Raw genomic sequence first — 21,959 nt, forward strand, 5'->3', positions numbered from 1 at the left:
CAGACAGACTTTTTGATCAAGACGCGCAGTTCTTTTTGAATTAGAAAATGTAATTTTAAACAAGGGCAACACATCAGAAACTGATTTATTGTGGGGTTCCATATCAGATAGTATATGAAAATAATAGTTTCTGTTGATAAACAACAAAAGGATACATTTTTGGCAAATTCACATATATATTGGATACACAATATGTAGTGTCTTTGGGAAATTATAAATGGTGTTTTGATTGCTTTAAAACAGATTGTTGTTTTAATACAGGAGGGAGGGAAGTAAAAAAAAGTGCTATTTCTGAAAAAGCAGAATACATCAACTAATAACAGATTTTTAAAATGTAGAACGTAAAACCCCATAGCAGGAGATGTTAGCCATATCTGCTGATTCAACTTCAAGGTGTATTTTTGTTTTGCTTTTCCTGTTCAATAGCTGTAAAAAGAAAGAAAGAAACAAAAAAGAACAAGATAAACATAATTTGTCAACATTTGACATTTGTACAGAAGTTAAAAAAAAAAGAATTACACAATTAAACAGGTCTTTTTCACTGTTACTAATTTGTACAAAGCAAATGCTTTAGCAACAATGAAAGATTAACACAACCACTCTTGCAGATCAACCATTTTGCACTATTTGTTTTATCAAGTGGTTCAAGCAGTGCTGGAAGTGAGATTTCTGAAATTTGAGAAAAGAATTTTGATCAGTTGAATAGAAATAGAATATTCAGATGTATTTTAGTCAATTGAATAGTTAATTTCGGAGACAATGAACTGTTGAAACCTTCTGATCTATTGCCTATATGGCAATCTTTAACATTAGGAGGAAATTTTGCATTGGGGGAAATGACATATAGGATGGGTGTCACACATGCACAGGATTTGATTTGATCCCCCACACCCACCCAGAGGTGGGTTTCAGCAGGTTCTGACCAGTTCTGGAGAACCGGTAGCAGAAATTTTGAGTAGTTTGCAGAACCGGTAGTAAAAATTCTGACTAGCCCCGCCCCTATCTATTCTCTGCCTCCCGAGTCACAGCTGATCGGGAGGAAATTGAGATTTTACAGTATCCTTCCCCTGCCACACCCACCAAGCCATGCCCACCAAGCCACACTCACAGAACTGTACTAAAAAAATTTGAAACCCACCACTGCCCCCACCCCATATGTTTCAGCCCAGGAAAGAATGAGTGTTGCCAGATCCTGGGGGCATGTATATTTGTCTTCATTCGTAAGAGTGAGAGTGTTTGGTTTCTCTTTTTTTTTTTTTATTGAAAAAGTTTTCAAATACAAGTTTTTCCCCCTTTCCCCCCCTCTTCCCTAACCCCCCCTCACCACCCATCCCCCCCTGTGACTTCTTCTTCACAACAATAAGCTAATTCATAATTAATTACATAATATTTTACCATGCCCTTACTCACTCCTCAAAGTACTGACCCTTAGCATAATATTCTTATAACTCCGCTTTTCTCCGCTTTTCGCAATAATCTACCCTTTTTCTCCTCCCCCAAACTTATAAAATATTATTATTATTACAACATAACCTTTAATCTTTTATATATATTAATATAACATTTCAAAGCAGCCTTGTCCAAATTTAACATTTATTAGAGTGTTTGGTTTCTCAACAACTACTTTATGATATTTTATTCCAATCTACTCCAATCTGTATTCATCACCTCAAAATAGTGGGAAACTGTCTTGGCAATTAGAGTCAGGCAAGATTTCCTGGGCTCAAGTCAGTCCAGGGCAGGACCTCAAGTAGCTCAATACAGATATCCTGCAATTTAAGCCTTTTTCCTAAATTAAAGAGTTACAGAATCCCATAGCTCAGTGGCCCCCAATCTTTTGGGCACCAGGGACCTGTTCCGTGGAGAGAAGTTTTTCCGTGGCCTGAAGAGGGTGTGGTTTCGTGTGCTGCCTGCATCTTGTGGAGCTTTGCTTGTCTGGGCTGGTTTCTGGCATGCTGCAGACTGGTGCCAGTCCACAGACCCAGGATTGCCCCCCCCCCCATAGCTCACTATGTGTCTGGCACAGTGGTGGAATTCAAATTTTTTTACTAACGGTTTGGTCGGCGTGGTTTGGTGAGCATGGTGTGGCTTGGTGGGCATGGCAGGGGAAGGATACTGCAAAATCTCCATTCCCACCCCAATCCTTGGTAGAGCCTTGGTAGTACAGTGGTCTAAAGCACCCTGTTATTAAGACCAGCTGCCTACAATTACTGCAGGTTCGAATCTCGCCAGGCTCAAGGTTGACTCAGCCTTCCATCCTTTCTAAGGTAGGTAAATTGAGGACCCAGTTGTGGGGCCAATAAGCTGACTTTGTATAAATATACAAAAGGATGAAGGCTATTGCTTAGCGCATTGTAAGCCGCCCTGAGCCTCCGGAGAAGGGCGGCATATAAATCAAATTAAAAAAAAAATAAAAATCCTGGGGGAAGGATATTGCAGAATCTCCATTCCCACCCCACTTTGGGGCCAGCCAGAGGTGGCATTTGCCGGTTCTCCAAACTACTCAAAATTTTCGCTACCGGTTCTCCAGAACCTGTCAGAACCTGCTGAATAGCACCCCAGTCTGGCAAAATAATTTTAAGGCCTACCTTTCCCAATCTTACAATGAAGAGATATTGCAGTACAGGTAATCCTTGACTTACAACCATTTGTTTAGTGACAGTTTGAAGTTAGAACAGCACTGAGAAAAGTGACTTATGACAGTTTTTCACAGGACCGTTGCAGCATCCCCATGGTCATCCAATCAAAATTGGTAAGCTTGGCGATTGGTTCCTATTTATGATGGACGTAGTGTCCTGGGGTCACATGATCAGCTTTTGCAACTTTCCGACAAGCAAAGTCAATAGGGAAGCCAGATTCACTTAACAACCACATTACTAACTTAACAACTGCAGTGATTCATTTAACAACTATTGCAAGAAATGTCGTAAAATGGGGCAAAACTCACTTAACAAATGTCTTGCTTACAATATAAATTTTGAGCTCAATCGTGGTTGTAAGTCAAGGACTACCTGTAACCCATTACAGAATTTTAATGAGCAGCTTGAATTTAGAATGGGGGAAAAGATGACTTCGAAGTGAATTCAACCCTGTGGGGTTTTACACTAAAAACATTCTTGTAGCTTTCTTGGCATGATGCAGAACTGGATGGTTACTGCCTTCACCCAGGAAAGTGACTTCCCAGTCTCAACTAAAGCCCTTCACTTCCTATCTGCTCCCCCTTTAAATACCAATCAATACTAAAACTACTTAGCTTTCTAGATCAGCCAAGATTGGTTAGGTGGTGCCATCTATTGAGACTTAGAGGAAGGAAGATAATTTAACTCCATACTCTGCTTTGTTAGAATAAATGGAAGGCTAGATGTCATTCTTAGATTTTTGGAAGTATGGGAGGATAAACTTCTTCATCAACAACAACAACATTGTCCTAGTGTTTTCCTACAGGGTATTATTAATGCTAAAAAATACATGATGAAGTTTCATCAACTGCGTATCTTAAACTGGTCCATCTTTATTGCCCTTTATCTCCTCCTTTATGGGCCCAAAGTCAACTGATGCTTGGTATGAAAACTAGTTGCTCTCTCATATTGGTTTCTGGCCCAACAATTGGATATTTTAATAAGATTGGAAAGTGCCAGAATCCTTTCTCTTGTATCAAACATCTGCTGTGCTTGACAAGACATTTTTAAATATTGTCTCTTTCTATTAACAAATGGCAAATTATAGTCCCAGAGATCAGATTGCTAATTCTCTAAACTATTATTTATTTTTAGAACAGACCCAGTGTTTTAAAAAATTCAGGAGTTCAGTCCAACATCACATGAAAGGACTTAAGCTCGTACAACAAAATTGCTTCTTTCTGCCTATTTACCTCCTCCGCCCCAAACTGTTCTGAGTGTCCCATAAGTCTCTAGATTAAATGCAGAGTTTGGGGGAAGGTTTTATAGGGGAGGAGGAGGAATCCCTTCCACCAGAGGTATCTTTTCTGTTAATGGACATTGAACATGGAATGCAATCCTGGGAATGCATAAATAAAGAGGGGGGTTTGATGTCTAGTTATGCCTCTGAAAGGAGGTGTAACAGAAGACAGCAAAAGAATCCCATGATTCTTAGTCAATGCATAGGATCAAGTCAGTAGTGGGTTTCAATTTAGTTTGCTACCGGTTCTCTCGTGCGCGCGTGTGTGCGCATGTGCAGAAGCGTCCAGGTGAGTGGGCAGAGCTTCCTACTGCCGCTACCAGTTCGCCTGATCTGGGGCGAACAGGTAGCAACCCACCACTGGACCAAGTGCTCCCAAAAGAGGTAGAGAAGGTTCTAATTTATACCAGCAACTTTTCTTTGTAAAATCATAGCAGGTAAAATACTAATAAAGTAAAGCAACACACATATTGTATTTGCTTTCCATTTGTTTCTTTCTGTGTTTGGTATTTTATCCCAAATCTTGTTTATTTTTAAAACACGAGATTTACTGAGAACTAAAGCTCCTGCAGCCAGAAAAAGGCTGCGAGATGATAGCCCATGTCTTCTCTTTCCTCAGCCTGGGCAAGAAAAAGGGCGTGTTGCAAATGGGTGAAGACACAGAAGGAGAGGCTGAAAAAAGACACAGACAAGGCTTTTACAACCCAATGGTTTTGTTTCATAGGATTGTAGAAATATGTTTCTTCTGTGTCTTGTGAAGTTCTGGTGAAGGATTAGGAGGTAGTCTGGTGGTTGCAATGCTTTTTCAGCTAGAGATCGTATTACGTTTTCCACATGCAAAGGAGCCAATTCGTCTTCACTGAATGACCACAGCGATTCTAAGTGATGCAGTCATTAACTGAAACCATCATGTGACTATAACTGGTGATTTTAGTGCCAGCTTCTCTGTTGATTTTATTTGTTGAAGCTGGCTGTGAAACTCGCAAATGGTAATCATGTGACCCAGTGGTGAAATGTAAATTTTGTTACTACCGGTTCTGTGGGCGTGGCTTGGTGGGGGGGTGTAATATGACTGAGTGGGCGTGGCCAACTTTTTTTTTTTACTTTTAAAACCATTGTAAAAAAAATGCTTTTAAAGCCTCTGACGATCCCAGCTGACTTGCCTGATCGGCAGAGGCTTTCTTTTTTTTAAAAAAGCCTCTGATGATCCTAGCTGAGCTGCGTGATCATCAGAGGCTTTTTTTTTTTTTTTTACTTTTAAAAGCATTTTTTCGGCCAAACAGGTTGTAGAAAAAATGCTTTTAAAAATAAAAAAAAAGCCTCTAATGATTGCGTGGCTCAGCTGGGCAATGGGAGGGGGGGCAGGGATTTTTGCTACCGGTTTTCCGAACCACCCGCTTCCATCGCTACCGGATTGGGCGATCTGGTCCGAACCGGGAGCATTTCACCCCTGATGTGGCCACAGTTTGAGGACTAGTCATAAAATTACCCTATTGTAACTTTACACTGAACAGGGGAGTTGTTGAGAAATACCTTTATCTGAGTGTCTGAATCTATCTCTGAAATAATCTGAGGAACTATCCTTTTCTTTATTCTCTCCTTTGCAAGAATATAGCTGCATGCTGTATCATTTATTGAAATATAGGTAAGAGATATTAACTGACCCATTTATATTATACCCAATAAAGGAAAAGCATTTAGACAAGCAGGTCAGAAGCTCTGTGATGTAATGTTCTTGCTTCAGGAAACACTTCAGATTAAGGATGGAAAAATGGATGCATTAAAATTTTTCTATTTACCATGTTAAATTGTTATTTTTTTGCAAGAAAAATAATAAGCCTTGCAGCAGATCGAAGGCTGTAGGTGAAAGCCTCATCAAGCAATATTATTTGGTGGATTTAACTATCAACCAGCAGAGGGCAGCACTAAGTAATTTTTCAATTGATGGAATACTATTGTCTGCAATAGTTAATAATGCTGTGCACTTATCGGTTTTAAAAAAATATTGTTGAGTCTCCTTAAAACTTTTAAATTCATTATAACCACAGCTTTTGTAGGTTACTGTAGCATAACTGTTTTTTGCAACAAGGAACCTGTCAAATCTTTAAATAGATATAAAATCCTTTGTGCGTGCATGCTGCTGAAACGGTTTCAATGCTCCCTTTGGCATGTGTTACATGAGATTTTAGATATGAAATTCCAGTCACAATGCCTTAGGAAAGTCACATGAAATAAACAGTTCAAAGTGCAGATTAAAATATTATCTTGCTTGGCACTGACTGGTTCAATTAGCTTGAAAGTCATAATTTGTACTGAAAGAAGCCAACATACATGCCTTCATACGTGACTGCATGAAACGCTTCATGCAGTCATTTTTTGAAAGTGCTAGGAAAACAGGAATGCAGTATGTAGCTATTTGAGGAATAAATTCATTCATTTCAAGAGGATCTGCCTGATCATACATCTGTATGAACAGTTTCCAAGGAAATGTGGTCCAGTAGGTCACTGGCAATTTATCTATCATACACACTGATTAACTAATTATACAAAGAAATCACTTACTTTCCTTGGTAGGTAATGGATTTTTTTCTCTAGTTTCAGTTTTTTTCAGTTTGGTCTTATCAAACGTTTCAATTTCTGCAAAATCTGGTTTGTCAGACATGATGAACCCTGACAAAGAAGGAAGAAACACACCCATGGCTTTGTTAACCAGTGCTACATTGCATGCTATAGACACACATACACACACACATATATATTTTAAAATACTTCTGGATCATACTTCATGTGAAATCCAATAATATATACAGTAAATGTTCTACTTCTGAAGACATAAGAGTTTAAAAATTATTTAAACATGAAAATAACAACAAAGGGAAATGAAAGGATTTAAATTTGTTTCTGAATAAAATATTCCTTGTGAAATTAACAAATGCTCTGAAAACAATTGAATGAAAAGCTGACTCTGGGTGCACAGAAGCTGGCTTTCTAGCATGCTTCATTTTTATTTTTTTAAAAAATATCCTTCTAACATTGGGGATCATTTCCCAGACCCTTCAAGGACATTGTTTAACGGACAATTGAGTTTCCTTTAGTAGAACAAAGCCACAAAAATAAATGTCCAGAAGAGCTACGGTGCACAACTGCTCTTAACAATAGAATGGAAGATCTGTAAGATTGCTTTGTTCTTCCGTATTTTTGTTTCCATTCATCCCACCTCATGCAGAATATTTCTGATTAAACAAACATCCCAGCATTAAATCTTTCCCTAGTGGATCATATTTAAGCTTCTGATTTTCCCCCATAGAAACACAGAATTTAATTCCAGATCAACCAGAATGAATTTACCCTAAAGTTTATCAATAAAGGCTGCCTTTCGTAGTTACTGTAAAAGCTATACACATTTACTGCTTTTATATGATTAGGGCAGGAAAGCTAATAAAACCACATGCCGTTACCTGTTCTGCTCCTTCCTTCTCGGCTACGTTTTGACTATCTGAGCCAGCATGGGTTGGGAAAGGTCACACGCTGATCCCTCCTCCCCATCTCAGCCCACCTCAATTAATATTGATAAGCTTGCAGCAAGGGCGGTTCAGCGAATATCAATTTATTATTTCACAAAGCACACTCCACGTAGCAGGGTGCACCAGGGACAAAAGGGGAAGATCCAACCTGGACAATGAAAACCTCAAAAGAAAATCAATATTCTATTTCCCACTTCCCCCCCTATTTGCTGAGCCTATTTTTATTAATTCTGTGTGCAAAAATGTTTGAGGCAAATATGTGGCAGGCAAAAAGAAGGATGCACATACCTTGGTTGAAGTAAAATCTTCCCTTTCGAGGACTTGTCTTGCCCAGCTCAGCAATTTCCTGGAACTAGCCGAGACATTGATCAGAAATAAGGGATCTTTTATTGTACATGAGGAAGCTGGATTCCTCTTTATGCTAAGAGGGGAGTGAGCAAGGATGCAAATACGCTGTCACACCCAGTGCTGTAGGAAGATGGCAATGTGTGTTCACCTACTTTTCACTTGCTTCTCTAACCAGCGAATAACAGCAGTGTAAAACAAATTGATCATAAGCATTTATACATTCAACTATAAAAGAAAAAATAAATCAAAAAAGCTACAATTGATCGAAATAAAAATGACAGAATATGTAGTGAATATCCATCTCTGATACAGGCATTGTCTTTTTCGCCTGATTGGCCCTGCAATCCATGAATCTTACTTGAGCACATCACATGGCCTCCCTACCACATTTTCTGAGTTTTGTTTGCTGTTAGTTGCAAAGTCGTGTCCGACCCATCGCGACTCCATGGACAACATTCCTCCAGGCCTTCCTGTCCTCTACCATTCTCTAGAGTCCATTTAAGCTCATGCCTACTGCTTCAGTGACGTCATCCAGCCATCTCGTTCTCTGTCGTCCCCTTCTTCTTTTGCCCTCAATCTTTCCCAGTGTTGTGCCCCAGGCCCATGTAGGTATTTGGTTTGATTGCCTTGCAGTCCAAGGGACTTGCAGGAGTCTTCTCCAGCACCATAGTTCAAAGACCTCAATTCTTTGGCGCTCAGCCTTTCTTATGGTCCAACTTTCACAGCCATACATTGCAACTGGGAAAACCATAGCCTTGTCTATACACACTTTTGTTGGCAGGGTGATGTCTCTGCTTTTTAGAATGCTGTCTAGATTTGCCATAGCTTTCCTCCCCAGGAGCAAGTGTCTTTTAATTTCTTGGCTGCAGTCCCATCTATGGTGATCTTGGAGACCAGGAAAATAAAATCTGTCACTACCTCCATTTCTTTCTCATCTATTTGCCAGGAATTGAGAGAGGCGGATGCCATGATCTTAGTTTTCTTAATGCTGAGTTTCAAGCCAACTTTTGTACTCGCCTTCTTCACCCGCATCAAGAGGCTCTTTAGTTCCTCTTCACTTTCTGCCATTAGAGTGGTATCATCTGCATATGGCACGCGATGGCAAAAAGGTTAGCCATCACTGCCCTTGAATGTGAAGTCAAATGGGCTGTATGAAATCTGAGCAACAACAAAGGTAGTGGAGGTGACAGTATTCCAGCTGAGCTATTCAAAATCTTAAAAGACGATGCAGTAAAAGTGCTACCCTCAATTTTCCAGCAAATTTGGAAAACTCAACAGTGGCCACAGGATTGGAAAAGGTCAGTTTACATTCCAATTCCAAAGAAAGGCAATGCCAAAGAATGTTCAAACTATCGCACCATTGCACTCATTTCATATGCTAGTAAAGTTATGCTTAAAATCGTACAAGCTAGGCTCCAACAGTATGTGGATCAAGAACTACCAGAAGTACAGGCAGGATTTCGAAGAGGCAGAGGAACTAGAAATCAAATTGCCAAACTCCTCTGGATCATGGAGAAAGCTAGGGAATTCCAGAAAAACATCTACTTCTGCTTCATTGACTATGCTAAAGCCTTTGATTGTGTGGATCACAACTAATTGTGGCAAGTTCTTCAAGAGATGGGAGTATCAGACCATCTTATTTGTCTCTTGAGAAACCTATATGCGAATCAAGAAGCAACAGTGAGAACTGGACACGGAACCACTGATTGGTTCAAAATTGGGAAAGGAGTCCGGCAAGGCTATATACCAATGATGTCTAATGTTTTCGGCACCGAGTGCTGAAAGATTGTGCACGTGCGTGCACCCATAATGCAAAGCGCACGTGATCCCCCCTGTACACCCTGCTCCCATGCACATGTGTGCAACCCGTGTGCCTCGCCCCCATGCAGATGACTCCCCGTGTGCGCTCTGCCCCATGTGCATGTGCATGCCACCCCCCGCATATGCCCCACTTCCATGCATGCACACACATCTCCCGTATGCGCCCCTCCCCCTATGCATGCGCGGCAGAGACTTGAAAACCAGCTGGCTGGCGGGAGGTATACAGGCATGCATGGAGGAATTGAGGTGGGGCAACGGCTTGCATGTCTGCAGAGCGGACTCTGCGTGCCACCTTTGGCATGTGTGCCATAGGTTCGCCATCACGGTAATATAGTATATTATGGACACTTATTGTTAATCATAAGATTGCACTGAAAATAAGTAGAGAATAGTGTCAGCTTGCGGAAACAAGAATAGGCAGACCTTTTCCAAGACTGGGCATACCATAGTTGGACTGCAGAAATCCATATGATCACTAGATGACAGCAAAGAGGAGGAGAAATTTTCAGTCTAGATATGGTATATCTAGAAAAGAGTAATCATCAAGCTATTGAGGAGAGTAATGATCTGAAGATGCAATGTATTTTAAATCAAGGCTAATATATTTTGATCTGTTCAGTTAAAAAACAGAGTTACAAACTTACAATACAGATTTTTTTAAAAAAAATAGTACTGCCATTTCAGTGGTTCTGCAGAATATTGTGCTCAATTCTCTTCACTGTATTTGCTCCATGATATATACAACCTCTAGTGCCGTGATGGCAAACCTATGGCACGTGTGCCACAGCTGGCATCCAGAGCCCTCTCTGCGGGCATGCGAGCCGTCGCCCAGCTCACGTCCATTGTACATGCACACGCGCCTCCCGCTGGCCAGCTGATTTTCAGGATGCACAGGGATAGGGTGCATGTGGGAGACGTGCGTGCATGCCCAGGGGGTCGCGCACACATCTGTGGGGAGGAGTGGCATGCGTGTTCCAGAAGTGTGGAAACGGGCTCGTTTCCGACCTCCAGAGCCCGTAGGGGGCGTTTTTGCCCTCCCAGAGGATCGAGGAAAGCCTACGGAGCCTGGGGAGGGCAAAAACGCCCCCCCCATGGTGCAGGGTGCTAAAAAAAATTAATCCCACCCCTCACGCGCATGCGCAGGTGGCGGTGGTCACGTGGGGAGGTCGTGTGAGCATGCATGGGGGGCATGGAGGGTCATGTGTGCATGCGTGGTGGGGCGCACATTGCATTATGGGTGCCAGCTGCCGGCAGACGTGCACGCTGTTGCACACATGCTTTAGGCACCCGAAGAAAAAAAGGCTAGCCATCACTGCTCTAGTGTAATCAGAAGAAGCTGAATAATAAGGAAGTGTTCTTTTTATAGGTGTTATAAATGGTATGTGTAAAAGTGACAAAGAATCACAATGTTTTTCTTAAGGGAAAAAAGTAGGAGACTGGTCTTTGAAACCAAACAATGAGGCCTAAGTAAAGCGAGCATTTTGCCTTATCAAAGTAATCACTTTAAGTCAATAAGCTGATAGAAATAGTTTATAGTCATATTAGTGTTACTTTGGAGTAGCACACATGCGAACCACAGTCATACGTGTTCTATTCTTAGTAAACGAAAGCTTGAGAGTTTAGAATTCAGAATAAATTAATACAGGAATTGTATTGCTCAATTCCTACGGCATATAAAAGGTCTTTATATCTGCTGGATACAGCCGAGTGCTAGAAATGTCAGATCGTTTCAGATTTTTGTATGAAGCCTAAGAAAACAGAACAAGGTGATCATCTCGCAAGGAAGGCTCTTATTCCATCTGTGTCATTTGTTCTGCTTTATTGCCAGGATAAATATCTCAACTTGGAAACAGAAACAAGTTCCCAGCCACGAAGACAATGAATCACGAGTGTGTCGAAGAGGCAGCACGTGGCTCTTATTGCTCCATGTTGCTGACCTCTGTCCTTCAGTTCCTGGGCTTGCCACTGGCAATCTGGATTTGCTGGAGTTAAAACTGTAGCGCCTTTGTCTTGCTGCGGAAGCCCTAATGCAGGTGGCTGTTTATCTCTGCCAGTCCTCTTCAAGACGAATCAAAGGCCACCCCACCCTCAGCCTATCCGAGACACCCTTTTTAAAGGCTGTACAAAGAGGAACGTGATTAGCACCACATACTTATTGCATTTGAACTTTAGCTACCAGTGGCCAAGAAACCCATTTGTAGCTTAAAAGAATGAAACAATTAAATATTTTAGAGACAGAAGCAGAGTAAAGCATGTCAGATTAACAAACAAAACCCACAGTTATAGTTTTGTGAGATTAATGGACAGTTTAAAATTAGGATTATAGAGTATGACTAGTTATTTAGTCTCTCATTTTATTTTCCTCTTAAACCGAAACGATTTCAGAACAGCTTTGTTAATTAAATAACAAATCTTCCTAACTGCTAATCACATGGGTATTATTTTCTAGAGCTTGCAACTTTCTCATCTCTTATTGCTAAAATTTAAGATCATTTTAGGTAAGGAGTAGCTTGCTGGTGACATCATGGCAATGGCAGATCTGCCCCTCAGAAGCTCCATTTCGGCCGGCAACGTGCCAGGCTGGCCTCTGGATGCCTGAACGGAGCGTCGGATGGGAGGATCCGCTTCTCAGAAGCTCCATTTCGGCCAGCAACGTGCAGGACGAATGTTGTAGAACTTCTGCAATTGTTCATAAGGGCGAAGAACTGCCGTGGTGTTGCAACATTAGTAGTTTCAGGACTTGTTCGTAAATGCTAGAAGGCGCTTATCGCGTAACTTTGAACATTTGCTAAGGGAACGATCGTAACCTGGGGATTACATGTATACATACATACATACATACATACATACCAGTGCTAGGTTTCATAATTTTTACTACCAGTTCTGTGGGTGTGGCTTGGTGGACATGGCATGGCTTGGTGGGCGTGGCTTGGTGGGCATGGCAGGGGAAGGATACTGTAGAATCTCCATTCCCTCCCCTATCCAGGGGGAGGTTACTGCAAAATCCCCATTTCCTCCTAATCAGCTGGGACTTGGGAGGCAGAGAATAGATGGGGGCGGGGCCAGTCAGAATTTTTACTACCGGTTCTCCAAACTACTCAAAATTTCTGCTATCAGTTCTCCAGAACTGGTCAGAACCTGCTGAAACCCACGTCTGATACATACATACAGTATATCTCCCAATGTTGCCCACAGCCTTGGAATTTCCTAATAGTAAGGATTAATTAGGTATACAATTAATTGATACACTTAGTTTTTCTGAAATCAGTTTATACATTCTCATGCAAACCTTTAGTATTTATCATTTGTTCAATGGGGCATTATTTGGGCAAGCATTCCCTGATCGATGCACATGAAACATACCATTTTTTAAAAATGTTATGAGGATTCTAGAGAACTGAATATTTCAGACATATCCAGGTTAACTTATCCTGAGTTAGGTACACACACAAACATGAATAGTTGGTGGATAGTGAAACTGTAATGTCAAAAAAACCCAACAACCTGAAATAGAGGAAGTACAGCCAATGCTAATAGCAAAATTAACCGTTGCCAGAAATCTCTGTTGTTTTCATTGCAACAAACAGAGCAAATTCTCTTGAAATTCCCTCTCAACAATTATCTTTATGTGTCAGAAGATTGTGTGCTCAGTGGAAGTGAAAAAGCATCCTAGGTCAGAAAGGCCATGTCATCGGGCTCTGAAAAGTGCTAAATCATGTGACAATTTTGCAGTTTTATTTTACAAAGCAAAGGGAGAGCTTTGCAAAGCCTGTGAGCACGTTACTATCCTCAAAGCATTAAAGCTGCTGTGTCTTTTGAAGGCTTTAAGCAGGCTGTTCTCGACTATCTGCGCCTGCCCACAAAGCTGCCCTTTGTGGCAGAATGTGCTATCTGTGCAGAGATGTGCATTCAGCTGGGAGCAGCCTTCGAAACAGCTCTGTCAGCCTTTTAAAGGATGTGGCTGTTCTAATTCTTAGACTTCTGCTTGTGCTAACACACTTTTGAATGCATAGCACTAATTAAGTTACAAATGGCCAGAGTGCCTCAGCAGAAAGGAAGTACATAAACCCAGCAAGCAGATTAAGTAAAAGTTCTCCTGGTTCATTAAACATATTTCACTTCTATTGGACTATAACTTATTCACTCAGTAAAAATCTGCAGATGAGCGGTAGACTCACAAATTAATCAAATGCCAATACCTCAGAACTGTTCAAATCGTCACAAATTCTGGATAGTGAGGGGATGGAATATAGATTTAATAAATAAATAAGTAAATAAATAAATAAATAAATAATTTATGGATTTCAATTATATACATATTTAAGTAAATTTCTTTTCTTACTGTACATCTCTCTGCTGAATCAAGCCATGAACTCATGTTCCATTTTAACCTGCACCGTTTGATGATACTAAAACATAATTTATCAATATTAGACCTGTTCCCAGTTTCAAAGTTGTAATTAGTATGCAAATTGCTTTTAAATTTTTCCTTAGAATTGAAAAAAAAATGTAAAGTTTATTGTATTGAATGATCAGATACTAATATTTCAACATCAAAGCAATGAAATAATTTATTATACACTATTCACTAAATAACAATGAAATTTAACAGAAAGCATGGGCGGACTGATCAGGATCAAGTTATTCCTAGTGGAGGAAATATTTTGCTGTCTGCCCACATAGAACTGCCAGCACACCAATTTTCTAGGTCAAGGTTTGCCAATGGATGGAGATGGGCCAGAAGTAAAAAAAGCAGAGTTATGCCATAACAAACTACAGATCCATCTTCTTCACTTTTGTTTATTATGACAGCAGCTTTCCAGAATTCAGACAGTATTATTTTTTGAGTCCTAGTTAGAAATATCATGAAAACCCTTTTCATCATGTTTTACTGTGATGTCACAAGGCTTTGAAGGGGGATATATGCTGTAATCAATTGGTCATTTTTTAACTGACATAAAACAGCAAGAGAATGGAGTGGCTTTGTGTTACAAATAAATTGTTTCATTTAAGTTTTATTTATTTAATTTATTTATTTTATTTATGTTATTTGTCAAGAACGGATTTAGTAATAAGTATAAGCATGGATTGGATACATAAAATAGGTACAAATAGAAGAAACATTGGGACAGGAACAGTAGGCACGCTGGTGCTCTTATGCACCAGCGTGCCTACTGTCTTATCTTGACTTAGTTATAAAATCACTCCAGATGCTTCTGGATAGCAAAGCGGCATAGAAATAAATCAAAACTGCTAAGACAATTGCTAGCAAACTGGATTGGAAAAGGCTTGACTGAGAAAGGTGGAAGGAAAGAGGGCCACCACCAGTGAAGTCGATGGACTTAACTGCAGTGGTGATGAGCGCACCGTTAGAAAGACCAGGTTAGGGACAGGGTCTCATGGGCAAAAAGGAGCCCACATGGGCACCAGGAGCCTACAACCAACTTGACTACAACCGTAATCACAATACAAAAAGATGGCAGGGTTTTTTGTTTGTTTGTTTGTTTCCTTCAGCAACTGCAGAGAGGGAATCAGAGAAAAATAATTATTCTGGATTAATGATCAGAAAGTATAAAGGTGATGATGAGTAAGAGCTGGTTTTCCCTACTCTTCTAACCTCAGTTACAGCTCAGAAATTCAGTAGCTGCCACTTTCCTCATCACTGCCACCAAACCAGACCATCCATTGTTTCCCCTCCCACCCCCACCCTTGGGATGTCAACTAAAGGCGGTCAATGCAGGAAAGGCTCCCCAAAGCGCAGCAGCCCCTCCGCGCCCCGCCCTCGGCGCCTCCGCCTCCCTTGACCACACCCACCCACCCGCGCCCCGCCCGAGCCGTCATTTACATACACGGCTCTCCTTTATGATTCTCTCACTGGGGAGGGGGGTGGGGTGGGAAAAAACGTCACTTCCTATCCAAAGGGGCGGGAAAGAAGGGCTCGCGAGCGCTTTGGCGTTCCCTGCCAATCAGGCTCACGCGTCACTTCCTTCTCCAGGCGGCGGCTGGCTTGCTGCTATTTTGCTAAGTACAGTTGACGAGTCCGTCAGCGGGGAAGCTCGCGCTACGGGGAGCGAGGGTTTCTCGGTCGCGCGCCAGGGACCGTGCATTTATTTGGCCTCCAGGGGCGGGGCCGGGACCGGGACGGCAGCTTCACGCTTGTTACCCTCGGCTGACGCCGCTCGAGGACCAGCCCTGAAGAGCCGAGCGGCAACTAGTCAAGCCGGGCCCTCGAACGGAAAAAGCCGGAGAAACCTGCTGCTGAAACTGAGGGCCGAGGGGAGAGTCACCCGGCAACGGTGAGGGAATTGAGGCACGCATGCGCGGCACAGCAGCAACAGCATCGGCGAGGCGGAGGGAGCTGAACCGATGAGGGCAGAATTGGGGGGGGGGGAGGAGAGGAGGAGATGCGGGGAAGGGGCGGTTGCGCTCTTCGGAGGCTCGCTGCTCAAAATTGGGATCGGGAAGCCCCTTTTGGCAGGCAGCCTTTCCCCGTGGAAGCGGGTGGAGGCTCTGCTGTGGGATCGCGATGGCGATTTAGAGACTTCGGTAGAAGTTGGAACCATAACTACTGAGATCTTACCGGGAAGGGAACGGTTCTTACTTTGCAAGATCAGCCCTCTTGAAGGCTTCCAGTTGCCATGGACGGGCTAGAATAACAGAAACATTTGAGGGACAACATCTGTGGTTAACAGAAAGCAAATAACAAAAGCGGTTGAGAATGTGATTCTTGGCATTCCAGTTATGTGGTTGCTGGTGGTGGAGACGGGATAGAGGCTGTTAGCTCCATCTTCCGCCTTTCTCTCTCTCTGGAACTAGGATCCTGGGGAAGGGAATGATGGTGTTTCCCACATCATGGCAAAACGTGATATTACTACGTCTCATCCGACTCCTACAGATTTAACTTCTGTACTTCAGGATCAGGTGTCATAAACAGAGAGCAGGTGCAGCACAGAAAAATTCTCTCAGGACAAAATAGACTTGTATGACTAATTGAAGTCAAGTTGAATGTTACATCAGCACTGCTGGAAGACAGTATTAATTCGTAAGGATCAAATCCAGTGTAGATAATGTTTTTTTATGATTCTTCATGTTCCAAGAAAACTTATCAAGCACTAATTAAGGAGGACTGCAATAGCATTCATGTTTTGCTATTACTGATCATTATCTGCAGGGAAGTGTTATGGCATGTTCTAGGTATCTTGGTTTGAATATAACAGCCACTCATAAGTTTCTATGATGATCCGGATCCTAGGCAAATGCACAAAATTTATTTACAATCTGATTTAAAGCTGGTTTCCCAAGATTGTGAAATGTATATCTACCAAAGAAAACTTAGCCTGAGTTCTTAATTTATTCTTTACTGACCAGTGATAATTTGGTCTTATAACTATCATTGATTTTGGTCCTCTTTTATTCAGATGTTTAAAGCAATGACATGATTCAGGAAGATGTATAAAAAAGAGAGGTCTATATTCTCTGTCCCTGTTAGGAAAACATGGCAGAAAGTAGAGGGGTATGGGATGTAAGATGTCATGAGCGGTAGCTGGAAATAATGGGGATGTACAGCAGCATAGCACATGGTGCTTGTACTTTCTCAGAAGTACAAGAAGAAAATAGAAATACAATAGCTGTTGCTGTTTTCATTACATAATTCTGCTTTTTCACCCCAACTATTAAGAACAAAGCTCAGAAATACTAGGAGCAATGGATACAGAGGCTGTTACTGCAGCTATTTTAAGTAACACTGTTTCTCTGAATTCAACCTTTTTTTTTTTAAGTTGTTCATTTTTTTAAATGAACAATGCTGATATCAGTTAATGTGAATAATATTGGGCATGCTTCCAAGTGTATGTTCATGGATGTTTAAAAATGCAAGAATGTCATCTGCCCTTGAAATGTTTCCTGCAGTAGCCACTGGCATAACACCATGTACCTGCTGCAGTCTTGTCTGCCACATGAAGTGGGGACTGCATGTGCTTACCCAAAATTCTACAAGAGATTCTTCTTTCTTTTTCTTTTCTTTTTGCTGGATGGGTATTTTATCCTGTATGTAACATATGAACTCAAGGTTTCTATTATAGTGTGACACTTTATTATTACTAATTATTAAGACATTTTTAAAATGGGTTATAAAAATAAATTAGATAGGTTTAATATTGTGAGCTTTGTTATTTTTTCCTTAAAAATAAACTGACTTAAAATGAAAAAGTAATACAAGCATACTTTTAAGAAGTAACGTGACAACTGCCAAGAAAAATATAGCATGGGGCAATACTTTAGGACGAAAAGAAGAAGCTTCAAAAGCCAGATAGTTCAGAATTGTTAATAGAGTCAAGTAAAGAATACAGTAGGCAAGAAATAATTTTTTTGGTTTGCTTTTGGCTTGTGTTAAAAAGCATGTGGGTGATGGAATTTATATTAGCAGTTTCCTACTGGCTCTGTCTTCATATGTGTATTTTGCATTCAACGTTTTAAAGAAATGGTAACAAATTGTACTGTTGCCACAATTATGGCAGCTCTGCTATATATATTGATTCTACTTAGAGTGAAACATAAACATTACATAACATTGATATTCTTTTGTTACTCTTGAGATAGACATATTTCTTTTCTAAAGGTAAGAGTTGATAATTACCATTCAGAAGTAAAATAATGTAATACAATATAGGCTATTTATTGTAATGTAAGTCATTGGAGTAAACACCATCAAATTCAGTAGAGTTTATTTTGAGGTAGACTTGTATAGAATTACACTGCAAAATTAGTAAAAACTGTGGGGAAGCCAACAGTATCAGATGTCCCATGTTACTATGAATTATGTAAGATGTACTGATTAATGTTCCTGAATTATGTTATTTTCTGATAGCTATTTGTTTTAAGAATTGAGCAATGTCTTCAGCTGCAGTATGTTTTGTAATACATAGGGAATAAAATTGTTTGTATTTTTTAAAAGCTATCAAAGTAGGTTAAGAGTGGAAAGATATGGCATGTTTTTCTAAAAACTTATTTACTTATTTATTAAATTTATATGCCACCTATCTCACTGATAAGGCAACTCTGGGTGGGTTACAAACAATAACTTAATTTGTATGCTACTGAAATCAGATGAGTCATTGAGCATTATATTATATTAAAATGTAAATGTGCTTGTTTTCTTGGGGGGGACAGTTAGTGACATTATTGTTCTAGTGTACTTGTGTTCATCTTCAGTAATACTTTATATGTTTGGTTCATATCTTTTGGTCAACAGAAGAGGGACCGATTGCTTCTTAACTGTTTATAACAGCAGATGAGGGCTCAGATAGTGCTGGGCAGCTGCCTTGCCCCATTCCTCCAATAAACTTTGTTGCTTGGACAAGGCAGGTGTAGTAGGATATCAATGCTGAAGGAAGAATGGAGCAATGAGAAAAAAGCTGCTATTCTGCTACAGATTGCCTGGAAGCACAACCAGAATAGGTGATCCTTGTGGAAACAGAGCTCTTAGAAACCCTTGTGACTTTCCCAGTGGTTCCTCTTCACTGATCTCCTGCTCTTCTCCTGAAGCTTTGCATGGTTGAGATCTGTTGCTTTAATGGCAGTAGAGAAGTAGTGGCTGTGTGGATCATCTTCTCCCTCTCTTCTTCCTGCCTCAGTTGCTACATAATGGGAAGGGCATTTGATGCTTGGTCTGTGTCACCACTGGAATCCTCAGTGTGGGGGGGGGGGGGCAGAAAATATTGCTTTGCTTCTGCAATAACTTAAAAACATGTCCAGTAACTTGCTTCATGTTGTTTGAAATTCTATAATGTGTTTTCTTCGTCATCTTCAGTTTTAGAAGAGATCATTCTTGATAACAAAGATCTCTAACTTATTTTTTTCTTGAAGAATTCTTTATCTGATATGCTGATACAAATAATGCAGATGAATTTCCTTTATGAAAAGAGTATATTGTGAAGCACCACATTAAATTCAAAGTAATGATGCATCTGAGATGTCCAATAGTTCCTGAGATGCAGCTTCTTTAAGGAGCCTCTGACCGGTACAGTGAACATGTCAGTGCTAGATATGAAACACTCTACTTCAGATCTGAATATTCTACATCTGTGCAGATGGGTATGTTATCATTAGTGTTAAACATGCTAGAATAAGAGTTACAGTGAAATGGTATTATATTTAAAAATAATTTCTAGAACAATATAGGAATATAATTAAACACAACCTATTTCAAGTGTGTTTTTTATTACTCTTATATTACAAGGTTTTTGAGAATGGGAAACATCTAAATAGTTTGTTGGCTGTAGAGGATGAGAAGAACCCAGAATAAAAGGGAATCTGGTGGAGGAGTGGGTAGTTCTGTGAGAAGTAAAACCTTTTGAAATTATAGCAAATAACAATGTTTAAATAAGGCAAGTAACTTTATTTTTTCCTTATAGAGGAGATTTTAAATCAAATGGAAAAGTGTAATACTATTGTGGAAATTATTAAAAACCTTACACACAAATATACTTATGCTGTCCCCTTTCAGAGTAAACATTGTGATACAAAATACAGAAAAGGAGAGCAAGAAATAGCAAGCATAAGATCTTAAAGACAGGAGAAAAGAAAAGGAATTATTGCCATAAACGCTATGAGTGAGAATTGAAATATAGCCGTCTATTTCATTTGCTTTGTGTGTGTGCACATGTGTGTATAGTGGCATGTTTAAGAGAGCCAGTTTGTTTGGCAATTAAGGCACCCAGCTAAAAACCAGGAGACTATGATCTAGTCTCGCCTTAAGCATGAAAATCAGCTGAGTGACTTTGAGCCAGTGATACACTCCTAGTCCAACTCCCCTCACAGGGTTGTTGTTGCTGGGAAAATAACAGGAAGAAATAATATTAATCTTCTTTTGCTGCTTTGAGTTATTTATAAAAATAAAGATGCATTTAAAAAAAGATAGCTAAATCAAGTTATATGCACACCATTCACTATGCCTCATCATACACTTCAGACAGGCTCAGAGTTTTATCTTGAAATGTTATTCCCCACATCATTTTTGTCCACTTACTTTTCCCCTTGTTTTCTTTATATTCCTCTGTACTTTACATCAGAAATGTACAACTTGAGGGCTAGACATAGCCTCTGAAAACGTTGAATATGGCCTACTGAGACCTTTCAGTTATTGAATTACTATTTTTCATGATAGAAGAGGAAAATTTATTACAGATAGGTCTTGCTTTACTACCACAATTGTGCCCAGAATTTTGGTTGCAAGTTGGGACTATTATGTCCTGATTTGATTTTCTAATTGTTTTTGCAACTGTGTAAAGCAAATCACTACTATCATTAAGAAAAAATGGCAAAAATGTTACAAATTGTGGTCATGTGATCATGGATGCTGCAACAGATTGTAAATGTGGACCATTTGCCAAGCATCTGAAATGAGGTCACATGATCATGAGGGTTTATTTCAGGGGTGAAATGCTCCCGGTTCGGACCAGATCGCCCGATCCGGTAGCGATGGAGGCGGGTGGTTTGGAGAACCGGTAGCAAAAATCCCTGCCCCCCCCCCCCCCAATGTCCAGCTGAGGCGTGCAATCATCAGAGGCTTTTTTTTAATTTTTAAAAGCATTTTTTCTACAACCTCTTCTGCCGAAAAAATGCTTTTAAAAGTAAAAAAAAAAAAGCCTCTGATGACCGCGTTGCTCAGCTGGGATCATCAGAGGCTTTTAAAAGCATTTTTTCTACAACCTCTTCAGCCAAAGAGGTTGTAGAAAAAATGTTTTTAAAAGAAAAAAAAAGCCTCTGCCCATCAGGCAACTCAGCTGGGATCGTCAGAGGCTTTTAAAAGCATTTTTTTACAACCTCTTCGGCTGAAGAGGTTGTAGAAAAATTGTTTTAAAAGTTAAAAAAAAAAGTTGGCCACGCCCACCTAGTCACATTACCCCCACCACCACCAAGCCACGCCCACAGAACTGCTAGTAACAAATTTTACATTTCACCACTGGTTTATTTATTTAGTATATGGCATCGACAGAGGTCATACAACCACTGATATATAAATTCAGTTTAAAGCATCAGCAAACATATGTAAGATAGGTGGCTAATGCTATAATATATATAATAATATGTCAAGGTAAAACCATAATAAAATCACTATAATATGACACCATAGAATTGCAGTGGGATAGATGTTATAATTCAGTATCTAAGGAAGCCAACTATCTAACTGCTTCTGGTGTAGCTGCAGTGAGATCATCCCAGCTGCCTTGAAATTTCCAGAGGAGACATTCTTGAACTATATGTGTTATAGTTTATTCCGGTGAAACAATCACATTGCAGGCTCTCAACCATTCCCCACTTAAAGAGCTTTGCCTTAGTTCTGGCATG

General features: G+C 40.3%; 2 protein-coding genes across 3 annotated transcripts in view; one reads left to right on the plus strand and one right to left on the minus strand.

The window, feature by feature from the left end:
- Nucleotides 1-375: 375 nt before the first annotated feature.
- On the minus strand, nucleotides 376-7,743 carry LOC139309702 (thymosin beta-12-like). Its single transcript, XM_070933891.1, has 3 exons — nucleotides 7,731-7,743; nucleotides 6,481-6,588; nucleotides 376-426 (listed from the first exon to the last, which is right to left on the minus strand). The coding sequence occupies exons 2-3, from the start codon at nucleotides 6,578-6,580 to the stop codon at nucleotides 389-391; spliced, it is 138 nt and encodes a 45-aa protein (XP_070789992.1). The 5' UTR covers nucleotides 6,581-6,588; nucleotides 7,731-7,743; the 3' UTR covers nucleotides 376-388.
- A 7,856-nt stretch (nucleotides 7,744-15,599) lies between these two features.
- The window catches only part of FAM13B (family with sequence similarity 13 member B), a 70,225-nt gene continuing 63,865 nt past the window's right edge, over nucleotides 15,600-21,959 (plus strand). For both annotated transcript variants that reach the window (XM_070937269.1, XM_070937270.1), the window contains exon 1: nucleotides 15,600-15,907. The gene's annotated coding sequence lies outside the window, so the exon portion shown is untranslated. The remainder of the gene's footprint in view (nucleotides 15,908-21,959) is intronic.

The sequence above is a fragment of the Pituophis catenifer genome, unplaced genomic scaffold (assembly GCF_029215685.1).
Source record: "Pituophis catenifer annectens isolate HBS135680 unplaced genomic scaffold, rPitCat1.0.hap2 SCAF_2, whole genome shotgun sequence".
In the NCBI taxonomy this organism is placed as follows: Eukaryota; Metazoa; Chordata; class Lepidosauria; order Squamata; family Colubridae; genus Pituophis; species Pituophis catenifer.

Excerpts from the sequence above, each read along its gene's own strand:
- LOC139309702 (XM_070933891.1), bottom strand. The coding sequence starts at position 6,580 with ATGTCTGACAAACCAGATTTTGCAGAAATTGAAACGTTTGATAAGACC. Across the intron at positions 427-6,480 it reads TCCATTACCTACCAAGGAAA|CTATTGAACAGGAAAAGCAA; the intron begins GTAAGTGATTTC and ends TTCTTTTTACAG.